Source organism: Callospermophilus lateralis, chromosome 7, assembly GCF_048772815.1.
Source record: "Callospermophilus lateralis isolate mCalLat2 chromosome 7, mCalLat2.hap1, whole genome shotgun sequence".
Classification (NCBI taxonomy): Eukaryota; Metazoa; Chordata; class Mammalia; order Rodentia; family Sciuridae; genus Callospermophilus; species Callospermophilus lateralis.
The window spans coordinates 121,074,164-121,096,847 of record NC_135311.1 but is presented as its reverse complement, the minus strand read 5'-3'; the positions used below and the strand labels follow the sequence as shown (position 1 = coordinate 121,096,847).

Here is a 22,684-nt window from a genome sequence, read left to right as displayed (position 1 = left end):
TCGTCTTTAATGGAATAGTACAGTGGTGTTTGGCTGACATTTTGCCACCTAAAATTAATAAGCTATCTTTATAGTGAATTGGAGTTTATTTTCTTCCTCTTTCTTCTTTTTTGTTGTTGTTACTGTGCTGGGAATCAAATCTGGGGTCTTGTGTATAGGAGGCAAGTGTTCTATTACTGAGCTATACCCCTAACTCCAAGTGCACATTTTTTGTTATGTTTTTGTTTTCTCTCCTTCCCCCATTCCCTCTCGCCCTCTCTTTTTTATGCTGGGGATTAAATCCAGAGCTTCATGCATGTTAAACATTCTACTATGGAGCTACATGTTGCTGTTGAGCTTCTGACGTGCTTTAAAATATATCATAGGCTGGGGTTGTAGTGTAGTGGCCCCCCTCCTCCACAGAAAATCTTAACTAAGCTTCTCCAGAAATATTCACCATAATTGATTTTAGGACTATCAGCAAAAGAGTCTCTACAAAAGAGTTCAGTGTAGGTAAACTTCCTATTTTCCTGTTGCTTTATTTTACTTGGCCACTGGCCTGGAAGAAATCAGCATTCTAGGTGTTGAGCACTCCTTTACTAGTGTTCAACAAACATTTATCCAGTATAGTAGTTTGTAGAAGTGTGTTTGCAAATGCAATATGTAATATATATATGAAAGATAGATCCTTTAACAAGGCCTCTGGCCTTAAGCTGGAGTGTCACAGAGATGTTTACATTTCTAAGATAAGAGAAGTTACCAATTGGGCTCCATGGTAAGAGCTGGCAGGGAGAGGAAAGAAAAAGGGAGAAGATGCTCTCCCCTTCTCAGGTGCTGTCCTTGAAGGAGTAACTTGACTAGACCAGTGAAAGAAAAAGCTGCTTTTATGTGAACTGCAGACTGTGAACTTCTGAGCTCCTCCCTTTACATGCTGGGTATTAAATTCTAAAACTACCTGAACTTGGGGTTCAGGGGATTAATTGATACAGCAAAAGCTGTACTCTCTGAACCTGGCTGCAGCCAAATAAAACTGTTTCCTGCTATCTTCGGTGCCCTGCCTCATATGTCCTTACAACAGTAGCTCAGTGGTAGAGCACTTGCGTAGCATGTGTGAGGCCTGGGTTCAATGCTCAACACCACATAAAAATAAATAAACAAAAGAAAGGTATTGTGTTCATCTACAAACTTAAAAAAAAAATAAATAAATAAATAAATACATAAAATATAACCTAGACCAGCCTTCTCCATCTCTACCATCTCTATCCTAACCCCAGCTAACAGTAACTTTTAGGGAGTGAAACCACTACAGTCACATCATATCTCTCTGCTGATTAACATTCTTCAAAGCTATTCAATTGCACTTAAGAAACAAAATCCAAATTTAACTTGGTCTCAAATCCCTATGTAACTGGGGACTATCTATTCATATTTCCTGTTACCTGGTCTGGCTACATAATTTGTGGGCTTAGTGCAAAACGAAAATTCAAGATTCCTTGTTCAAAAAGTGTTAAGAATTGCAAGAGGTCAGTGGTACAATATTTAACCATGTGGCCTCTTTCTGAATCTGGGGCCCTATGTGGCTGCATGTCATCCACTCCCTCACCTCAGAATCACTCTCCTGTTTCTTAGACATTTTCCAATCTGTTTTAGAGCCTTTGTTTTGTGCTTGTTTGTTCTTACTATTGGGGATTGAACCCAGGGTGACTACTATTGAGCTACATCCACAGCCTTTTTGTTGTTGTTGTGGTACTAGGGATTGAACTCAGGGATGCTTTACCCTTCAGCTGTATCTTCAGCCCTTTTGATTTTTTATTTTGAGACAGTGTCTCATGAAGTTGCTAAGTGCTGGCCTTGAACTTTTGATCCTCCTGCTTCAGCCTCCCTAGTTATTCAGATAATGGCATTCACCACCACACCTGGCTTGTTTTAGCTCTCCTTCTGCCTGGGATGCTCTTCTGTTTCATGTGAGCCTGACTTACTCCTCATCAGGGTCTCTGCTGACGACACGAACTGAGAGAAGCCATCCCTGACCCTCAACCTAAAGTAGTCATTGAACCACTCTTTTTTTGTTGTTGTTGTTGTTGTTTAATATTTATTTTGTAGTTCCCAGCGGACACAACATCTTTTTATTTTATTTTAATGTGGTACTGAGGATCTAACCCAGCTCCCCGTGCATCCCAGGCAAGCGTGCTACCACTTGAGCCACATCCCAGCCCCATTGTTGCTTGTTTTAATACTTTGCCATGCACTTCATCTATTTACTTATTTCGTTGGGTGTTGAATTATTGGCCATTCCCCCCTGTTATGCTCAAATTGTGTCTCCACCAAAATTCTTATGTTGAATCCTGTCTCTTAGTTTCTCAGAATGTGACCTTATTTGGAAATAGGGTCATTGCAGATGTAATTAGTTAGTATGAGTCATATTGGATTAAAGCTTTTTTTTTTTTTTTTTTGGTAGTGGGGATTGAACCCACAGTCTTGGAAGTGTTGTCTAAATGCCCTACCACTGAGCTACAACCCCAGCGCCAATTTCTGTTTGGCGCGCTCTTTTCCTTGAGATAGGGTCTCAATATGTTGCCCAGATTGTCCTGAAACTCTGGATTCTCTTGTCCGCAGCTTCCAAAGTAGCTGAGACTAGAGGCATGCGCCGCTACGCCTGGCTTCACATTATTTTAGAGTGAACCCCTAATCCAATATGACTGGTATCCTTATTTGGACAGTGAAGGAACATGCTGTATGAATATGTAGATGATCATCTACAAGCCAAGGACATAGCCCTTGGAACAAATGCTTCCCACACCGCCTTCAGAAGAGCAAACCCTGCTACCTCGATTTCAGACTTGTAGAATCGTGAGACAATACATTTCTCTTTACACCACCCAATTGGTGGTACCTCGTTCCAAGTAGCCCTCAAACTAATATGCCACCCCGCCCCGCGCGCCCATTAGAACTAAGCTCCTGAGAGCTGTAACCGGTCTTGTCTTGTTCACAGTTGTCCCAGAACGTGCCAGTACTGTATTTATCACCTTGTACGGCTGTTTCACTGGTGTATAGGAACCTGAAAGTCGAAATAGCGAAAGGAGTTGTATCTTTATCTTTTGTAACTACTACTCGGTGAAGGTAGATGGCGGGTGTGCAAGAAAAACCTGTTGAGTAGATTAAACCATTTCCCTAATTTCTGGAATTCTGCGGAGAGCGCCCTAGGTAAAATGCGAGGGGACTGATAGGACAAAGCTCTAATTCTCCAGGCTGCCTTATTATCCACGACGTGCTTTCAGATCTCGGGACAAAGAGACTGATACTTGGCAGATCTCTCAAGTGGGACTCAAAGACAGAACCGAGACAGCTTTTTACAACCACTGGTTCTTGCCCCTTTTGGCATCTTTGTACTTGTAGTTTTGTCCACTATATCTTCCCCCGAAAAGCAAGAGCTGAGACCACAACTCCCATCACTCCGCGAGCACTGGAGCCTTCAGAGCGCATCCTCTGGAGGGGGCGCCAGCGCCATTGACGAACCTGCTGGCCGAAGGCCCGCCTTCCTGAGCCCAATAGCCTGTACGATTGGCCAGCTGCCCCGCCTCTCACCGGAGGGGGCGCCAGGTGAATGAAAGGGGGGCGTGTCGGTGCGCGTAGCTTGGTGGTGGCCGCGCTGCTGGAACCCGGTGGAAGGTGAGAGCCGAGAAGCAGGTTCGCGCTGCCTCAGTCATTGGTTTGGGGAACATTGGGGGTTCCCCGGGAGGCCAGTCCGGTGGGTGGATTGCAGGCAGGGTTGCTCCCATCCAGTCAGCCTCCTTCCGAGCGCTTGGCCCTGGCAACTCCTGGGACCCCGGCGGCGCGAACCGGCACTCAGTGGCCGATCCCCTCCCTCCTTCAGCGTGGGGAGAGGCGGGCGCGGCGGCACAGCCACCCCACTCCTTGGCATTGGGCTGTCCCTCGCGTCGTCCAGCCGGGGTCCTGGCGTCCACTCATTACGATGGTGAATGGTGCTTGGCCCGGCTGGGGCAGTGTCCGCCGCTGCGATGGTCACTTTGTCGGGGAGGCTGCGGGAGGGGCAAGGCCTCGAGGCCCCACCCTCGGGAGCCCTGGACTACCCAGTAGCTGGTTCCGGAGGTCTCCACGGGTCAGGCTCTGGATAGGGGAGGGTCCTCCTATCTTGGGGTAATTTAGCCTGTGAACTAAAGAAGCAGTTGGCCCTGAAATTCTTCCTGAGCAAATGAAAACTCTTCTCCTCTGTGGTTCCCGTTCTTTCCATGTGTCGGAGAAGGGAGTGACTTTCCCAGCCCAGCCCAGGATATCCAGGAGGATTTGGGGGAGATCGGTTAACATAGTGGTTAAGGATGTCAATACTGGATTCAATTGATTTCAGGTTTTTGGGTTCCTCCTAGCGTGGACGTTTTATCTGTATCTTTGAACCTCAATTTCCTTCTCTGAGAAAGAGGATTATTATGAGGTTAAGATTAATATGCTTATAAAGTAGTTGATATCGTGTTTTGTACTGAACACTTTACAGTAAATGCTAACAACTTAAGAGCAGTTTTTATTCTCAGGTTGCTGAGACGGGAGGAGTATTGTCAGGAATGGGCTGGAATTCAAGGTTGCTTTAGCCTCTGATCAAAGATAGATGTGTGTCTGGTTAGGATTCCCTCAAGGGCATATGGGAGTTTGTGTTGCAGGTGGTGGTATGGAGCACAGGCACTTTACTTGATTAATTTTTCTATTCCTGACATCATCCTTATGTCAGGCAGTGTACCCGTGGCTAGTAACTGTTGAATTGGAACCATAAGAAGGTTAGAAAGGTCCCTGCCAGAGTGTGGATAAATATGCTTCTAAGAGTGTGGTCAATGAGAAGTCTACTCTTACCTGCTTTACCAAGGGAAGTGGTGATCTTCAGCATGTCCCAAGGATGCAGAGCAAGTGGGGTTGATGTAAATAAATATTTCATAAGTACATACCAAATGCAGAATTGGGGAAATCTTTGGAAAAATATGTAGTCTTTCTGAAAGTCTTATCCTTATACCCATTCTTCCTATTTTTTAAAATAAATTAACTTATTTTTTTAGGTGGTACCAAAGATGGAACCCAGGTGCCTCACCCATGCTAGGCAAGTGCTCTACCACTGAGCCATAGCCCCAGCACACCACCCCCCTTTTTTTAATTTTAAAAAAGAATGAATCTGGTCATGGTGGGACACTTCTGTAATCCCAGCAATTTGGGAGGCTGAGGCAGGAGGGATGCAAGTTTGAGGCCAGTCTTAGTAACTTAGTGAGACCCTGTCTCAAAATAAAAAATAAAAAGGGCTAGGGAAGTTGCTTAGTGGTAGAGCATCTCTGGGTTCAATCCCCAGTACCAAACAAACAAACAAACAAACAAACGAAACCTTTCTGTGCATTTGGAATGTAGAACATTTGGAATGTTCTACAATGTTGTATGTATTGCTTTTGTTCTTTTTTTGAGATAAGATCTTGGTAAGTTGCAGAAGCTGGTCTACAACTTGGGATCCTCCTGCCTCAGCCTCTCAAGTCACTAGGATTAAAGCATGTGCCACAACCCTTCAAGATTTGCTTTGTATTTTGAGATGGGGGTCTCTTTATGTTGCCAGACTGGTCTCACGTAATCCTTCTGCCTCAGCCTCTCTAGCAGCTGAGACTACAGGCCTGCACACCACACACCCCCAGTCAGGAAGATTTAAAATGAAAAGTGAAGGTCCCCTGACCACATTCATTCATTCATTCTTCCCTCCCTCCTTCCCTCTTTTCTCCCTCCCACTTTCCTTCTCGCCTTTTTTTCTTTCCTGTACTGTTAATTGAACCAGGGGCACTTAACCACTAAGCCACATCCCTATCTCTTTATAGTTTTTATATTGAGACAGGGTCTCACTAAGTTGCTGTATTGCTGAGGCTGGCCTCAAACTTGCAATTGTCCTGCCTCAACCTCCTGACTTACTGAGATTACAGGTGTGTGCCACCAAGCCCTGCCAGACACACTTTTTATCCCTAGTTCCTCTCCCCAAGGGTATCCATTCTTAACTCTTTCTCATATAACTTTCCAGAAAAAAATTACATGTATGCTAGAAAATGCAAATATACATATATGTGTATGTGTGTATATACATATACACGTGTGCATAAACTATACATTTTGTTTTTGATTTTTTATCTCTTAATTTATTTTGTGATCTTTTCATATAAATGTAGATAGTTCTTATATGATTGTATCAACCTAAATAGCCATCCGAGAGAGATTCTTTAAAGATGAATTAAGTTTATTTGGGAATAGAATAGCATAGCAATGGCAAAGTACATGCCATAGTAAACTTGATATAACCAATGAGATTAGTCAAAGGGAAGTTTTTAAAGACAAAATGAGAAGAATTACATATTTTGAAACAATAATTCTTGGCTACAAGGATTGCATTGGACTAATATTAAACAGGCAGTTGTTGGGCATGTGTCCTTGTGGCATTTTGGGGGTAAGGTAGCAGTGACCTTTGTGCAAGATTGTGGTTCTAGAAGTCTTTGAGATACTTCTTGTTATCAGGAATTAGCAGGAGATCCCCTCTTTCACACTCTCCTGGCTTAATTTAATTTAATTTTTCTAAGGTTTAACTCAACTTTGCCAGGTATGGTGGTGCATACCTGAAATCCCAATGACTCAGGAGTCTGAGATAAGTGGATTGCAAGTTTGAAGTCAGCCTCTGCAATTTAGTGAGAACTTTTCTTAAAAAAAAAAAAAAAAAAGAAAGAAAGAAAAGAAAAGACTGGGGATGTGGCTCAGTGATCGAGTGCCTCTGGGTTCAGTCTCCACTAATACACCCCCACACACACACACACCCCCCACACACAAAGACTCCACTTTGATTCTGTCAGATTTCACAGTTGCTTACTATTCTATGGTGTGACTGTAATATCAGTGATTTAACTTCTCTCCTAATAATGCAGGTTCAAATTATTTCTACTTTTGTGATAGTACAAAAATGTGGTAATACGTAAAACTCTGAATATATGATTTGTTGTATTTTGGTGACTACATCTCAACAGGTAAATTTATTGCAATGAACTAGATGTGATAAAAAGTGTATGTATTTTAAGGATTTTTTTTTTCCTTTCTTCTTTTTCTTTGAGACTGGCCTTGTTATGTTGCCCAGGCTAGCCTTGAACTGCTGGGCTTAAGAGATCATCTGTCTCAGCCTCCTGAGTTGATGGAACTATAGGCCCTCACTAACACCCCAGCTTGCATTTTTTTTTCTTTGACAAGTATTGGGGATTGAACCCTCTACCACTGAGCTACATCCCAGCCTTTTTTATTATTATTTTATTTTGAGACAGAGTCTCAAGTTCCCTAGCCTGTTCTGCAACTTGTGATCCTCCTGCCTCAGCCTCCCAGTTGCTGGGATTACTGGTGTGTGCCAGCATTCCTGGCCCAGCTTTCATTTAAAATTTTAAAAAATTTTTCCAAATCCCTTTCTAAAATGATGCTCCAAATTATATCCTCACCAACACTGGGAATTAGCACATTGAAAAATGTGATTTTTATCAATCCGAAATGTTTTTTCTCAGTTCTAAGAAAGAATAAAATATAGTATTTAAATGTGGTGTTTTTCTGTATCTTGATTTTACCTTAATATTTTAATTGTCAAAGGCGATACAAGAACTGCTAAGAATGCCTGGTTGGGTCATTAGAAAAGGTGAGAATGACCCTGCATCTTGTGACAACTTTCAGGGTTGATTTATTTGGGAACAGAATTTTTCATCTGAGTGTTTTCTTCCTTTTGTTTTTGTTTTTATTTTTGAACCAAGATGTTAACTTTAACTACTTTGAATGAAAAAACTATCAAAATTTTGGTATAATTTCTTTGAGTTTAGAATGAATATAAAAAGGAGAATCTTCTTGATGCCTTAAGTCCTTCAATTATAGCCTTGGGCTATAAGTTATTCATGTCCTTAGGCCATTTTGAGTGTGTAGGATCTGTTAATACCTTTAGCTAAATGGCCTTAGGCTGATATTTTAAAAATATTCCTTGTTCAACTTTTTGAATTTTCCCTGTTAGTTCTCACTTTTAAGTTTGTCAGTTGATCTGTTTATAGAAGTTCCTCTCCATTACCTTCCTAATTGGTTCTCTGGTTTCTAAATTTATTACATCCCTTGTTGTAAATATGCATAAAGTAGATGTAGATTGCTATTCAAGAAGGTTGCAATGGGTCTTTATGAGTAAAGTCTGTGCAGTTAATGTGTAGGCCTCAGGGGACCTAATTTGCAGGTGGAGAGACCTTTTTGGAAAGAAGGGATTGCCTTGTCTTTGGGTTGGGGGACAAACACTTTGAGCTCTATTTGTAGAAAGGTAGTGTGGTTGAAGAGTTGTTAGCAGATCTAGGTAGCCTTTTGTGATTCCGGTAAAGGGGGATGATACACAGTTGTCCCTTAGCATGTATAGGGAATTGGTCCCAGGACCCCAAAGGATAACAAATCCCTTCTATAAAAATGGCCTGTAATCCCAGTGACTTGGGAGGCTGAGGCAGGAGGATCATGAGTTCAAATCCAGCCTCAGCAATGGAGAGGCACTAAGCAATTCAGTGAGACCCTGTCTCTAAATAAAATTCAAAATAGGGCTGGGGATGTGGCTCAGTGTTCACATGCCCCCAAGTTCAATCCCCGGTAGCAAAAAAAAAGGCCTAGCATTTGCCTATAACCTGTGCACATCCATTAAATCGTCAATGTATCTGCTGTGTAAATAATTGCTATACGGTATTGTTTAGGGGATATTGACAAGAAAAAGGTCTGAACATGTTCAGTACAGACACAACTCCCTCCCACCCTGAATATTTTCAATCTGCAATTGGTTGAACACATGGATGCAGGATCCACAGATACAGAGGGCCGACTGTACTTGGTTGTAGGAACTTCTCTGAGCTTGGAGGGTCAGTGGGTAAAGGGGCAGTTATGGTGGTTCTGTGGTTTGTGTGATGAGAGAAGATGAAGGGGAGAGCTTGGGGAAGAGGGCCAGCATCTCTGTCTTCATTACCAGGTGGACTTGAACTTGATTTAATACTTGTTCTACTTAGCAGTTAAGTTCCTTTTAACTTAGCAAACATACTGTAACCAAAACACTATGCCAGGTGCTGAGGGGCTGTCATGGTGAGTAAGACATGCACATGCCTTCAAAGGGCTTGTATTCCACTGACAGAGAAGGGCCAGGAAAGAAAGAAAGAATAGGAACGAGTCAACCAAAGGTAGTGGAGTTCTGTCAATTATGAGTCTTTTAGTTGCAAGCAATAGAAAATCGAACTCAGACTAGCTAAAGCAAAAAGAGACTTAATTGGCTCTTGGCACAGCTTGAGCTGGGGCTCAGATGGTATCCCCAGGTTCCATCAGCTGACTGGGCTGTGGTCTTTGTGAGGCTGGTTTCCCTGGTGGTGTGGTAGCAGCGTCTCTTACATCCTGTATGCTCACAGAGCAGAGTGCTCTTTTTTCCACCCCCTCAAAAAACCCAGCAAATGTTTTATTTCTTTTCATTGGCTCTGACCAAGCCTTATAGCCATCTCTGAGTCAACCACTCTGATCAGAGGGTGGGATGCAGTGATCGTAGTAGCCTGCATTGCATCTTACACACCTGGAGCCTGGGGATAGCACCATCTTTATGCAAAGCCCATTGGCCAAGAACAGGGAAAGGATGGTTCCCCAGGAGCCTACAACCACACCAGAACTATTAGAATAAGTAGTATATACTGACTTGCCCAGGAAGCCACCAGATGTTTCCACAAAGTGGTGATTGTACTTGTCAATCTCAAAATCCATAGTGAGACACTAGAGACTGAACAGTTCTTTTTTAGGTTTGGGGTAGTTTTTCGTGTGTGGTGCTCGGGATTGAATCCAGCTACCGCAGAACTACAATCCCAGCCCTTTCTTATTTTTATTTTGAGTCAGAGTCTTCCTTAATTGCATTGGTGAGGCTAGCCTCAAACTTGGAATCCTCTTGCCTGAGCCTCCTGAGTCGCTGCGATTTCAGCTGTGTGCACCATGTCCAGATAAATTTGGATATTTTCTGTAATTTGAGCCTTAAAGAAAGGAGAATGTGGGGGCACAGTGGTGCACACCTGTAATTAAAGAGGCTTGGGAGGCTGAGACAGGAGGATCGCAAGTTCAAAGTCAGCCTCAGCAACAGGAAGGCACTAAGCAACTCAGTGACACCCTGTCTCTAAATAAAATACAGAATAGGGCTGGGGATGTGGCTCAGTGGTCCAGTGCCCCTGAGTTCAATCCCCCCCAAAAAAAAATTTAAATAAAAAATAAAAAAAAGAAAGGAGAACATAGGGCATAAAAACGTTGACTCTGGAGGACCATAGACACAGTTCTGGGTCCTGTCTTTGTTATAGCTAGGGCATCTCCTGTCCTCAACTATCTTGTGGGAAAAATGGGGACAATGTCATTATTTACTCACAGGGTTTTTACAAAAATTTATAGAAAATATCCACCTAAAACACTTAAGTATCATGCTCACTTGCAGTTAGCTATAATTATTTTTGTTCTTCTTTTATCAATTAGCCTAACTGATAACCTCTGATTTTTTTAATTTTTTTTTTCACTTGTTTACTTATTTATTTATTTATTTATTTATTTTTGTATGTGATGCTGAGGATCGAACCCAGGGCCTCGCACATGCGAGGCAAGCGCTCTACCGCTGAGCCACAACCCCAGCCCCATGGATAACCTCTGATTTTTATTAGATCCCAAATATTTCATGTCATAAAGACACTATTGAACCAGTGGTTTTAGAAGTTGTGTTTTTGTTGTTGTTGTTGTTGATGATGTTCCAGGGATTGAACCCAGAGGTGTTTAACCACTGAGCCACATCCCTATCCCTTTTTATTTTTATTTTTTTTATTTCGAGACAGGGACTTTCTAAGTTCTCAGGGCCTCACCAAGTTGCTGAGGCTGGCATTGAACTTGTGGTTTCCTTGCCTTAACCTCCTGAGTTGCTGGGATTACAGGCATGCACCACCACACTGAACTACAAGAATTTTATTTTATGTTTTTAATGAGCATTTTGCCAGGTGTGGTGGTACACACCTATAATGCCAGCTGTTTGGAAGACTGAAGCAGGCAGATTGCAAGTTCCAGTCCAACCTGGGCAACTTAGCAAGACCCTGTCTCAAAATAAAAAAATTAAAATGGTTGAGGATGTAGCTCAGTGGTAGAGAGTTCCTGGGTTCAATTCCCCGGACTGCCAAAACATAGTAAGCATCTTATTTATAAGGTTGGAGTTTATGAGTTAACTTAAACAAAAATCTTGGCAGAGATACAGGCCACTTCAGAGCAGCCGCAGCAGCTGGTGGCGAAATGGAGATGCAGTCCTATTATGCCAAGCTCTTGGGGGAGCTGAATGAACAGCGGAAGAGGGACTTTTTCTGTGACTGCAGCATCATCGTGGAAGGGCGCATCTTCAAGGCCCACAGGAACATCTTGTTTGCTAACAGCGGCTACTTCCGAGCCCTGCTCATTCACTATATCCAGGACAGCGGCCGGCACAGCACCGCCTCCTTGGACATCGTCACCTCCGACGCCTTCTCCACCATCTTAGATTTCCTTTATTCCGGGAAGTTGGATTTGTGTGGGGAGAATGTGATTGAAGTCATGTCAGCCGCCAGCTACCTGCAGATGAACGACGTAGTGAACTTCTGCAAGACGTACATCCGGTCGTCCCTTGATATTTGCCGGAAGATGGAGAAGGAGGCCGCAGTGGCAGCAGCGGTGGCCGCGGCCGCGGCAGCAGCGGCAGCAGCTGCAGCAGCTCATCAGATCGACAGTGAGAGCCCCAGTTCAGGCAAGGAGGGGACCTCCTGTGGCACCAAGAGCTTGGTGTCCTCTCCAGCCAAGGGAGAAGAGAGTGTGGACACGACAGAATCTCCTTGCGATGACTGCGGGGACTGTCACCCCTTGGAACTGGTGGTGAAAGACAGCCAGAGTGGAGGCTCGACTGATAGTGACTTTGCCACTCTGCCCAAACGGGTAGAGCCCAAGGTAGAATTCGATGCCGCTGAAGTAGAGGTGGAGGTGGGTGAACAGCTGCAGCAGTATGCCGCCCCCCTGAGTCTGGCCCACATGGAGGAAGCCTTGCCCAGCGGCCAGACCATGGACTTGGCTTACAGTAACTACCACGTGAAGCAGTTCCTAGAGGCGCTCTTGCGCAATGGTGCTGTCCCGAGCAAAGACGAGGCAGACCATCACTTCCCTCGGAGTCTGGAGGGAAGACCGGAAGGTGCAGGGGTAGCTATGAGTTCCATGATGGACGTCCAGACTGACTGGTATGGAGAGGACTCAGGTGAGCTCCATTGACATTCATCGTCTCTGCTGGTCATTTAGCATGCACCTTCTGTGCCTTGTGTTCTTCCATCATCGTGTTCACCATCACCATTGTCGTTTGTCACTGCCATCATGGATGCAGCCCTCAAAGAACCAATGGTGTCTTTTTGCGGGGGCAGAGGTATCAGGAATTGAACTCAGGGGTACTTGACCACTGACCCACATCCCCAGCCCTGTTTTGTATTTTATTTATAGACAGAGTCTCACCGAGTTGCTCAGCACCTTGCAGTTCCTGAAGCTGGCTTTGAACTCTGGATACTCTTGGCCTCAGCCTCCTGAGCCATTGGAATTATAGGTGTGTGCCACCACACCTGGCCCAATGGTGTCTTTAGAGAAGATAAGACATGTTTAGAAATGATGTCATCTCTTCCTGGCGCTGAGAGAGAGAGTTCTATGTTCATAGTGGTCTACCAAGAGAATGATTTCTTACTGGAGATTCCACAGACATGGCATTCCAGAGTAAGAGAAGGAGACTGGGAAAAATTGATTGGAGTCAGACTGCAGGAAATCCTCAATGCTTAGTGAGGCTTTATCTGCAGGACAGAGTAGTTTTGGATAATTTGTGAGCTTGGAATAGACCAGATATATGCTTCAGAGAGATTAATTTGGCCTCAACACGAGATGGCATGAGACAGGGCAGGGACCCTGGGAGGTTGCTGCAATAATCACAAATCTGCATTGCTCATCCCTGATGTAGCAGACACTATCAAAGCTAAGATCCTCCTGTCATCTTATCTCCTCCAGACTCTTCAACCCCAGCTCTAGCATCCCTCCTCTTCTTGGAAAGTTCACCCTACATTGGTTGCCTGCATTGTTTTGCTTCCTAGTGAAGATAGGACATCTAGGAAGTAAATTGGAAAGAGAATATAGTGATTAGAAATTGTACAGATAACAGGGAATGTTCCAGACAGGGAAAGCAAAGTGCAAAGGTCCATGTGTATGATCATGCTTGTGAGTGAACAAAAGGGACAGCACAGATTCTGAAGTGGCTTTAGTGGGCTGAGCAAGGCTGAGAGTGTAGAGGGATGAGGAGGCCAGGTGAGGGTCAACCAGGTCAGGCTTTGCAGGCCATGGGAAGTCCTTTAGATTTTTTTTTTTTGGTACCAGGGATTGAACCCAGAGGGGCTTAAGCACTAAGCCACATCCCCAGGCTCTTCTTAGTCTTTCTTTGGAGACAGGGTCTGCTGAATTGTTTAGTTGCCTCACTTAAGTTGCTGAGGCTGACTTTGAACTTGTGATCCTCTTGCCTCAGCCTCCTGTGTTGCTGGGAGCCAGTGCCACCACGCCTCGCAGGAGGTTCTCTTTTGATGTCTCTTTTTCTCAATGAGTTAAGAAGTAGGAATAACTGCTGAAATTGAGGAGTAAAAGTTGGGGTTTGAGTTTTGAGCAAAGGGAAGGATTAAAATAGTCACTTAGAAAAGTGGAAGAGTGAATAAACCAGAGAAACAGTTAGGATGCCTGGGCAAAACCAATGGATCTTATGAGGTTAGTGGTCACGGATTTAAAATGAGATCAGAAGTGGGATGGATGGCCCAGTCCTGTAATCCCAGCTACTTGGGAGGCTGAGGCAGGAGGATGGCAAGTTTGAGGCCAGCCTTGGCAATTTAGCAAGAACTTATCTCAACATTTAAAAAAGGGTTGGTGATGTAGCTCGGTGGTAGAGCACTTGCTTGCAATAGGCTCTGGATTCAATCCCCAGTACCACAAAACAAACAAATCAACAACAACAAAAAATGAGATCAGAACACACAGTTGTATATTTTTCGCTGTTGTTGTTAAGTTGCCTTGTTTCAGGTATGGACTAGGTAGAAAGCACTGGGTTCATGATTCTCATCATTGACTGTGCATTAGATTTGGAAGGACACTTTAAAAATATGATGCTAGCCAGGCTCAGCGGTGCAAGCCTGTGATCCCAGTGACTTGGGGGGATGGTGAGGCAGGAGGATTGCAAGTTTGGGGCCAGCCAGGCTTAGCAACTTAGTGAGGCCCTGTATCAAAAAATAAAAAGAGCTGGAGAGGTAGTTCAGTGGTTAACTACCCCTGGATTCAGGATTCAATCCCCAGTAACCCCCCACCCCCCAAAAAGATGCTGGACTTGTAGCTCAATAGTAGAGCACTTGCCTAGCATCTGTGAATTCTGGGTTTGATCCCTAGCACCACACACACACACACACACACACACACAAATATATAAAATATATATATATATATATATATATATATATATATATATATATATACACACACACACACACACACACATACACATACATACATAAACACATATATATAAAATAATATATTTATAATATATATTAATATTTTGTTTAGTTGTAAATGGACACAATACGTTTATTTTGTTTATTTATTTTAATGTGGTGCTGAGGATCAAACCCAGTACCTCACCTGTGAGGCAAGTGCTCTACTGCTGAGTCCCAGCCCCAGTCCCTGGACATCAGTATATTTTTAAGTGTTCCAGGTAATTCTAATATGTAGGCAAGTTGCATCCTGGGATCTGTTGGTTGTCTAGGATCAGGGTGCTGATGTGGGTAGAGAACAAAGGTCTGGAGAAGAGGAGGTGAAGTCAAGGGACAGAAAGGCCGGGGTATTATAAGGGTGGTTTTCAGTATTCGTGCCAAGGATTAAACCAAGAGTTGCTGAAGGCCAGGTGATTGCAACTTTAAAGGATGGGATGGCCTAGGGCTGGGTGACCCTAAGGGAGGGGCAGAAGTGGGATCATCTGATGACAGGAGTTTCAGAGGTCTCAGGGCTTAAGGAAGGAGGCAGAGACAGAGTGAAAAGGGCAGTGAAGCACAGGGAGGCCCCTCCCTGCCTCTGACCCAGGGGCAGCAGGTGCTCAGCAGGGAGCATGGACTCAGCCCAGGCAGTCATTCCAGTCCATGGAGGACTCTCCAACCTGTGTCCTTCCCCCACCCCCAGCTCCAGATTTACCGTCTGACCTGGGCATCCCCATGTGGACACTCTGCACACACCTCAAACAGTGAAATCCAAGCAGACACCTGTTCCTCCTGTACCTGCTCTCCTCCCGTGTTCCCTGCCAACTCTGCCATCCTCCACCAAGTCGCCAACCCACAATCTGTGTCATAATTTAGAGCCTTTTCTTTCCCTGATCCCCACATGCAAGGTGGTCATCAGTGCTGCTGGTTTCCTTCTCCTCAGTGTGTCCACCCCAGGACCACTGTTTTAGTCATCCCCTCCCACTTGGACTTCCTACCTGTTTTTTTTTTAAATATGTTTTTAGTTGTAGATGGACAAAATACCTTTATTATATTTTTATGTGGTGCACAGGATCGAACCCAGTACCTTCCACATGCAAGGAAGTATTTTATCACTGAGCTACAACCCCAGCCCCGACTTCCTACCTTTAATCTTGCCTCCTTTAATCTTTCCTCTGAACTGTCTCCAGAGGGATCTTTTAAAATCAAACTTGGCCAGACGCAGTGTCCTATGCCTGAAATCCCAGCAGCTCCAGAGGCTGAGGCAGGAGGATTGCAAATTCAAAGCCAGTATCAGGAATTTAGCAAGGCCCTAAGCAACTCAGTGAAATCCTGTCTCTAAATCAAATATTAAAAAAGGTCTGGGGATGTGGTTCAGTGGTTGAGTGCCCCTGGAGTCAATTCCCGATTAAAAAAAAAAAGTCAAATCTGACCATGAAAAATCTGATCATATACCTGCCCTGCCTAAAATCATAGATGTTTATAGAGCAAAGTTCCAGTTCCTTAACATGTCAGCTCCACCAGGACAGGTAGTTTTGTCTCTTAATGTTCACTGTTGTGTCCCCAGGGCCTAAAGACAAAGCCTTACACATAGTTGGTGCTCAGTGTAAATTTGCTGAATAAACAAATGAATGAAACCCTCACAGTCTGGCTCTTGCCTCTTCCTCAGCCTCATTCCTAATTCCCCTTCTCATACTCCATATGATCGTTAATCTCTATGCTTGAGCATGTATTCTTCCTCTACCTGGGATCCCTTTATCTGGAACTTCTGGTGAACTCATTCATCCTTCAAAACCTTGCTCAAAGGTCGCCTCTTCTCTGGAATCTCCTCTGAATTCCTAGAGAAATCCTGACTTTCTTATCTATATTTCTCCAACACTTTGAACTTTACATGTGTTACATGGTATTGTATAGGTATATTCACATGTCTGCAAACACAGCAACTAGGACGTAAATATGTATTCAAGGGAACTGTTGTTGCACTGGGAAGTTAGATTATGAATGAGAATGGAAAGTACTGAGATAATTCATACCTTTCTGATGAAGAAATGGTTAACAGTTTCCCACCCCACCCCCAGGACTTATGCTGGGCCCATTTTACTTTATGTTCCTGTAGATAATCAAGGGTATAGTCCAAGACCAAGCTGAGGGGGTAAATGACAGGAAGACTGCACAACGCCAAAGGCATTTGGCAGGAAGATGAACTATGAGCTGCTGCTTTTATCCCAGGAAACAGATTATCACTCCTATTTCACGGGTATCTCAGGACCTACCCGTGAAATAGGAGTGATCAGTAAGAAAGATCGTAGTCCACCCTATGTATGGTGTTGAGCTATGAGGTGCTGCTTTATCTTAGGAAACAGATTTTAGAGTCCCCATATAGTTTGTAAAATGTTAGGCATTATCAGGGTGGGAACCAGAAACTGAAGAGAATATATCCACCCCTCCACCAAAAGATGTTGGGCCCTCCCTTGGAATTCCCTTACCATATTTTTGCCGCAGCTGGAAAAGAATTAGGTGTCTTGAGGTGGTCCCAGAGACAGAGTGACTCCAGTGTTGAGAGAGACCACAAGAGCCAAAGAAATGATGATGATAGGGCTGGGGTTGTGGCTCAGCAGTAAAGCGCTCGCCTAGCACATGCGAGGCCCTGGGTTCAATCCTCAGCACTGAAACCGCTGTTGACCGGTGACGAGTTCTTGCTTCCCCAATGTTGAAGAATAACACCAAAGAAGCACGCCGAGGCAAGCTCAGAGTAGAAATTAGAAGTTTATTAAAGGACAGCAGAAAAGACTTCTCCCGGAGGAAGAAGGGGACCCAAGAGGTGGAATCCGTGGAAGGGCTGTTCTTTCCCCTTTTTATAGTTCTTTCAGTGATGGAATGTAGGTTGGAGGCCTACAGGTGGGCTTAATTATCACCTTTTGGGATGGGCTATCTCCAAGTCTGTTGGGGCTGTTTTCCTGGGCTCCATTAACATTTCTTTGAGGTGGACTTTGGCCTAGGGCCTTTTCAGGCCTTCATTAACATTCCATGAGTTGTCCTGCGTTTTCCCTGAGTCATTCCCAGCATGGCCTCCATTTTAGATTTCACTCGATATTAGACCCGATTTACCTAACTACACTGACTACCTAACTTTAAATCTGGCTTCAGCACCACATAAAAATAAATAAATAAAATAAAGGTATAAAAATTTATTTAAAAGAAAAGAAAAAGAAATGATGATGATGGCAAAATGGCTAATATTTATGAGTGCTTGCTATGTGCCAGGTGCTGCACTTTAGGTGTTAAATTTCATTTCATTCTTATCACAATCCAATGAGGTGGGAATGATAGTCATTACCTGTTTACAGATGAGGAAAGTAAGTCACAGAGAAGTTGAGTGAGAAGTCCAAGGGCACACAGCTAATAATTGATAGAACCAGGACTTAACCCAGTTTTCTCTCTTTTTTTTTTTCCTCCCTCCCTACCTCCCTTTCTTTCTTCCTTCTTTCCTTCATCCACCCTCCCATCTCTCTCTATTATTATTATTATTATTTTATTTTTTGGCAATGGGGATTGAACTAAAGGGTGTTTAACCCCTGAGCTACATCCCCAGCCATTTTTATTTTTTATTTGGGGACAGGGCCTTGTTAAGTTGCTGAGGTTGACCTTGAACTTGTGTTAACCCAGTTTTCTCTACCCAAAAGGTTTGAGTCACTAGTGTCCCCATGGATATGATGACCAAAGTTGTGAATCCTGAAGGGCACAGATAGAAGGAATAAATCTCAGAATATTGCAGTAAGTGCAACTCAGAAGACCTGAGAGGAACCGTTTTTATATGTGTGGGTGACAACCATGACATCACCTTACTGGTTGTATAAGCAAGGTGGGGGAAAAATGTTGGAACAAGATTTAAGTGAATTCCGGGGTATTTGATGATTTCAGATATATTGAGTTAATATGAATTCCAAACAACTTAAGGTCTGCATTATAGCAGACCTCTTCTACATATTCCCTGGAAGATATCCTTAGGAACTGTTGTCCATATTCCTGGAAGATATTCTTAGGAACTGTTGTCCAGGCATGAATTCTGGTCCAGAAGTCTGTTCCTCCTTAGGATTTTTTCAGTTTTGAAGATAATGAGATAATTCAGAGTCTGTCTTCTTCTCAAACTACTCTAACAAAGTATACTTATAGTATAACAGAAATGTATTTTCTCACAGTTGGAAGGCTTGAAGTCCAAGGTGGAGGTGCAGGCAAGGTTGGTTTCTGGTGAGGCCTCTCTTCCTGTTTTGCAGATGGTAGTTCCCACAGTGTCCTCACAGGGGCTTGTGTGAGCTCTAGGGTAGGGAGGGGAGACCAGAATAAGGGGGATAGAGTGAAAGATCAGTCATTTCGAGTGTCTTCTCTTATAGGGCCTCCAGAGCTATCATTTAAGCACCACCCTTATGAGCTCTTTTAGCATGAATTACCCCCTTAAAGGCCTTATCTCCAAATACAGTCAGTTTAAGGGTTAAGCCTTTAAGGTATGAATTTGTAGGGGGACACAATTCAGTCCCTAACAAGGTCTCATTTCTCACCATCTCAAAATGAAATCAAACAGAATAGACATACCAGAGGGAGTATGTTTCAGGAAGCATCTCCAGCTCTCCATGTGAAGATACTGTGTCCTGGGATGTATTTCCCAACTGTGAATCACAGAGAAGTGTGAGAGCTGTGTCTGTGGCGGTTCCTGCAATCTAGTGTCAGAAGCCCACCTTACCATCTGGCTGACTGGGAGCCAGAGCTGGAGTTAGGCTGGTCTTTTGATACCCTCCCTGTGAGTCTGGGCTGATGGAATCCCCCAGCTCAGGATCCCATCCATCAGAGGGTGGCCAGGGTTTCCGCGGCTTAAGGTACCGCTAAATCAATCCATTGGGTTCTACAGGTGACGTGTTGGTCGTCCCCATCAAGCTGCACAAGTGTCCTTTCTGCCCTTACACTGCCAAACAGAAGGGCATCCTCAAGCGGCACATCCGCTCGCACACTGGCGAGCGGCCCTACCCATGCGAGACCTGCGGGAAGAGGTTCACCAGGCAGGAGCACCTGCGGAGCCACGCCCTGAGCGTAAGTGCCCCGCCCCAGGGCTCTTCTGGCAGGGGCAGCTCCTGATATTACGTAATGTAAGAGTAAAGCAGCTTGTCTTTCCCTTCTCTGTCCTCTGAGGTATTATCAGAGAATTTTGAACATATTTCTCCTACTGAATTAAAGCTGGGCTGTTAGCACTTAGAGAAACTAAAACACAGATGATATCAGACTGGTTTTCTTTCCTTCCTTCCTTCCTTCCTCCTCTTTCTTTCACTCTCCCCCGCCCCCCAGACCCCTTTCTGTTGGGAACTGAACCTAGGGGCACTTTGTCATTGAGCCACATCCCCATTAGGGCCTTGCCACACAGACTAGTTTTCTACAGAGAGAGTCAAGGACTTTTAGATCCTGCTTAGGAATGGTTGTCAAAAGGCAGAGAACAACAGGGCTTGGACAGGGAAGTGGGGATCTTCCCACTGGTGTGATCCCAGAGATAACCTGCATCCTCAGTTTCCCCTGGGGGTAGAGGAAGGGTATGTTACCATTTATAAGGCTACCTGTAGGCAGCAAAAAGGGCTTCAACCCAAAGGTACCCCTCTTCTATCTAGCTGCCCCTAGGATTCTATTTTCATGTGAGCTGGTGATTCCCACCAGCCACAGAACCTTCCAGCCATTTAGAAAGACTCTGCATTTATGGTCATCTCTGAGCAAGGCAGTTAATCTTTGGAAAAGCCAAAATAAGGCCAGGGAATGTAGCTCAGTGGTAGAGCGCTTGCCTAGCATGCACGAGGCCTTGCATTCCATCCCCAGCACTGCCCCCACCCACCAAAAAAAAAAAAAAAAAAAGAATGAGCCGAGTACAGTGGTGCACGCCTGTAATCCTAGCAGCTTTGGAGGCTGAGACGGGAGAATCATGAGTTCAAAGCCAGCTTCAGCAATGGTGAGATGCTAAAGCAACTCAGTGAGACCCTGTCTCTAAAAATTATACAAAATAGGACTGGGGATGTGGCTCAGTGGTCAGGTGCTCCTGAGTTCAATCCCTGGTACCCCCGCCCCCCCCCCCAAAATGCAAAAACCCATAGAATGAGATAAAATCTCTGCAAGGCACATGTTTGATAAGGGTCTGAAAAATTTAAAGAACTCTTACAATGAAACAATTAAAAAGCCATAATTTAGTTAAACATGGTCAAAGAATTTGAGTAGGTATTTCTCTAATAAAAAGACATGCAAATGGCCAATGAGCACCTGTAAAGATGCTCACCATTATTACTTATAGGGTAAATGCAAATCAAAGCCAACTGAGATGCTACTTTACACCCACTAGATGCTATCATTGTTGGTTGTCTTTATCAGTCTTTCTTGTCCCTCTCTCTTGTATGTATCCTGGTTCTCAGAGCTGCTGTACCCTGGAGTCCCTATAGAGTGCACACATTACCTGGGGCTGGGGATATACTTCAGTTGGTAGAGTGCTTGCCTTGAGTGTACAAGGCCCTGGGTTCAATCCCCAGCACCACCAAAAAAAAAAAAAAAAAAAAAGATATTTCCTTATACAGAGGGAGTGACACATACCTGTAATCCCAGCTCCTTGGGAAGCTGAGGCAGAGGGATGGCAAATTCAATGCCACCCTGAGCAACTTAGCAAGACCCTGTCTCAAATTTTTAAAGAGCTAAGGGTTCAGCTCAGTGGTGGAGTGTTTGCCCAGCACATGCAAGTCCCTGAGTTCAATCCCTAGCATCAATCCTAATCAGTTCATTGAATGCCCTTTATGTGCCAAGAACTAGAAATTCAGTAATGAATGAGATAGCTTCTGTCCCTGCCCCTGAAAGCCTACAGTATACTGAATTTTGTCAATGATTTATGAGGCATACAACAAAGGAAGAAGCATAGGTGAGAATATATAGCTGGGAACCCTAAGCTGGCTCAGAGCATCAGGGACAACTTTCTTGAAAGGCATTAGGGAAGAGCGAGGAGCTGGAGATGGGAAGGGGGAACACTCCAACACATCCAGTGATCCTGGGGTGGAAAGGACCTTGGCGAGACTGAGACTCTGCAGAGAAAGCAAGGGGGAGAGGACATGAAGTGAGGCTGGAGGGTCAGGCAGGGGCCAGATCACATGAGGCCTGTGGACCTTGGCTCAACCCCTTTTCCGTGATATTTACTGTGTCTTTTTGTGATCATAGGTACACAGATCTAACCGCCCAATCATCTGCAAGGGCTGCAGAAGAACCTTCACGAGCCACCTTTCTCAGGGGCTGCGGCGCTTTGGGTTGTGTGACAGCTGCACCTGTGTTTCAGACACTCATGATGACGATGACGATTTGATGCCCATCAACCTTAGCCTGGTGGAGGCGTCATCTGAAAGCCAAGAGAAGAGTGACACAGACAATGACTGGCCAATCTATGTGGAGTCTGGCGAGGAGAACGACCCCACCGGAGAGGATTCTGATGACAAACCACAAATTCAATCCAGTGCATCAGAGCGGAAGACACTGACATAGCAATAAATGGGTGGGGAAGACATCTTAGAATGCATTCTTGCTCATTCTGCGGCAAAAGCCCCCATTGGTTCAATATTGTGCAACCCTGGGAGGAACTTTTTTTTTTTTCATTGTGATTATAATTGCATTTTTGTTAGGCTACCCAGTAGAGGCCGAATTTTGTGATTTAAGACTGATAACTTTAAAAAGTTTATTTTTATTTTATTCATTTATTTATATGTGGTGCTGAGAATCGAACCCAGTGCCTCACATATTTGAGGCAAGTGCTCTACCACTAAGCCACAACCCCAGCCCAAGACTGATAACTTTTTAGTGTGGTACCCTCCATTTCTGTGAATTGCTGACCACTCCTTAATTCTGAGTGAAATGAGGGTAGCCCAAAGTTTTCCTGTTTTTCCTGCTGTGCATCCAACCTCTGGTTAAGAGGAAGATAAGAAAATCCAGATGCTTGTTTTCACATTGTCCCAATCCTCTGCATCCCTTTTTTAACATCCTTTTTCTCCAGTAGGCAAGACTACATTAAGTTTTGGGATCAGTCTTCCCTTCGTCAAGCCTGTGCTAAAGATTTCCAC

General features: G+C 44.3%; 1 protein-coding gene across 1 annotated transcript; it reads left to right on the top strand.

Moving 5' to 3' along the window:
- Positions 1-11,313: 11,313 nt before the first annotated feature.
- Positions 11,314-22,112, top strand: Zbtb8b (zinc finger and BTB domain containing 8B). Its single transcript, XM_076863362.2, has 3 exons — positions 11,314-12,295; positions 19,477-19,655; positions 21,795-22,112. The coding sequence occupies exons 1-3, from the start codon at positions 11,314-11,316 to the stop codon at positions 22,110-22,112; spliced, it is 1,479 nt and encodes a 492-aa protein (XP_076719477.1).
- The last annotated feature ends 572 nt before the right edge of the window (positions 22,113-22,684 follow it).

Bases quoted from the DNA above. Each gene is read 5' to 3' on its own strand.
- Zbtb8b (XM_076863362.2), top strand. From the start codon at position 11,314: ATGGAGATGCAGTCCTATTATGCCAAGCTCTTGGGGGAGCTGAATGAA. The intron at 12,296-19,476 runs GTGAGCTCCATT...TGGGTTCTACAG, and splicing joins CTGGTATGGAGAGGACTCAG to GTGACGTGTTGGTCGTCCCC. The intron at 19,656-21,794 runs GTAAGTGCCCCG...TTGTGATCATAG, and splicing joins TGCGGAGCCACGCCCTGAGC to GTACACAGATCTAACCGCCC.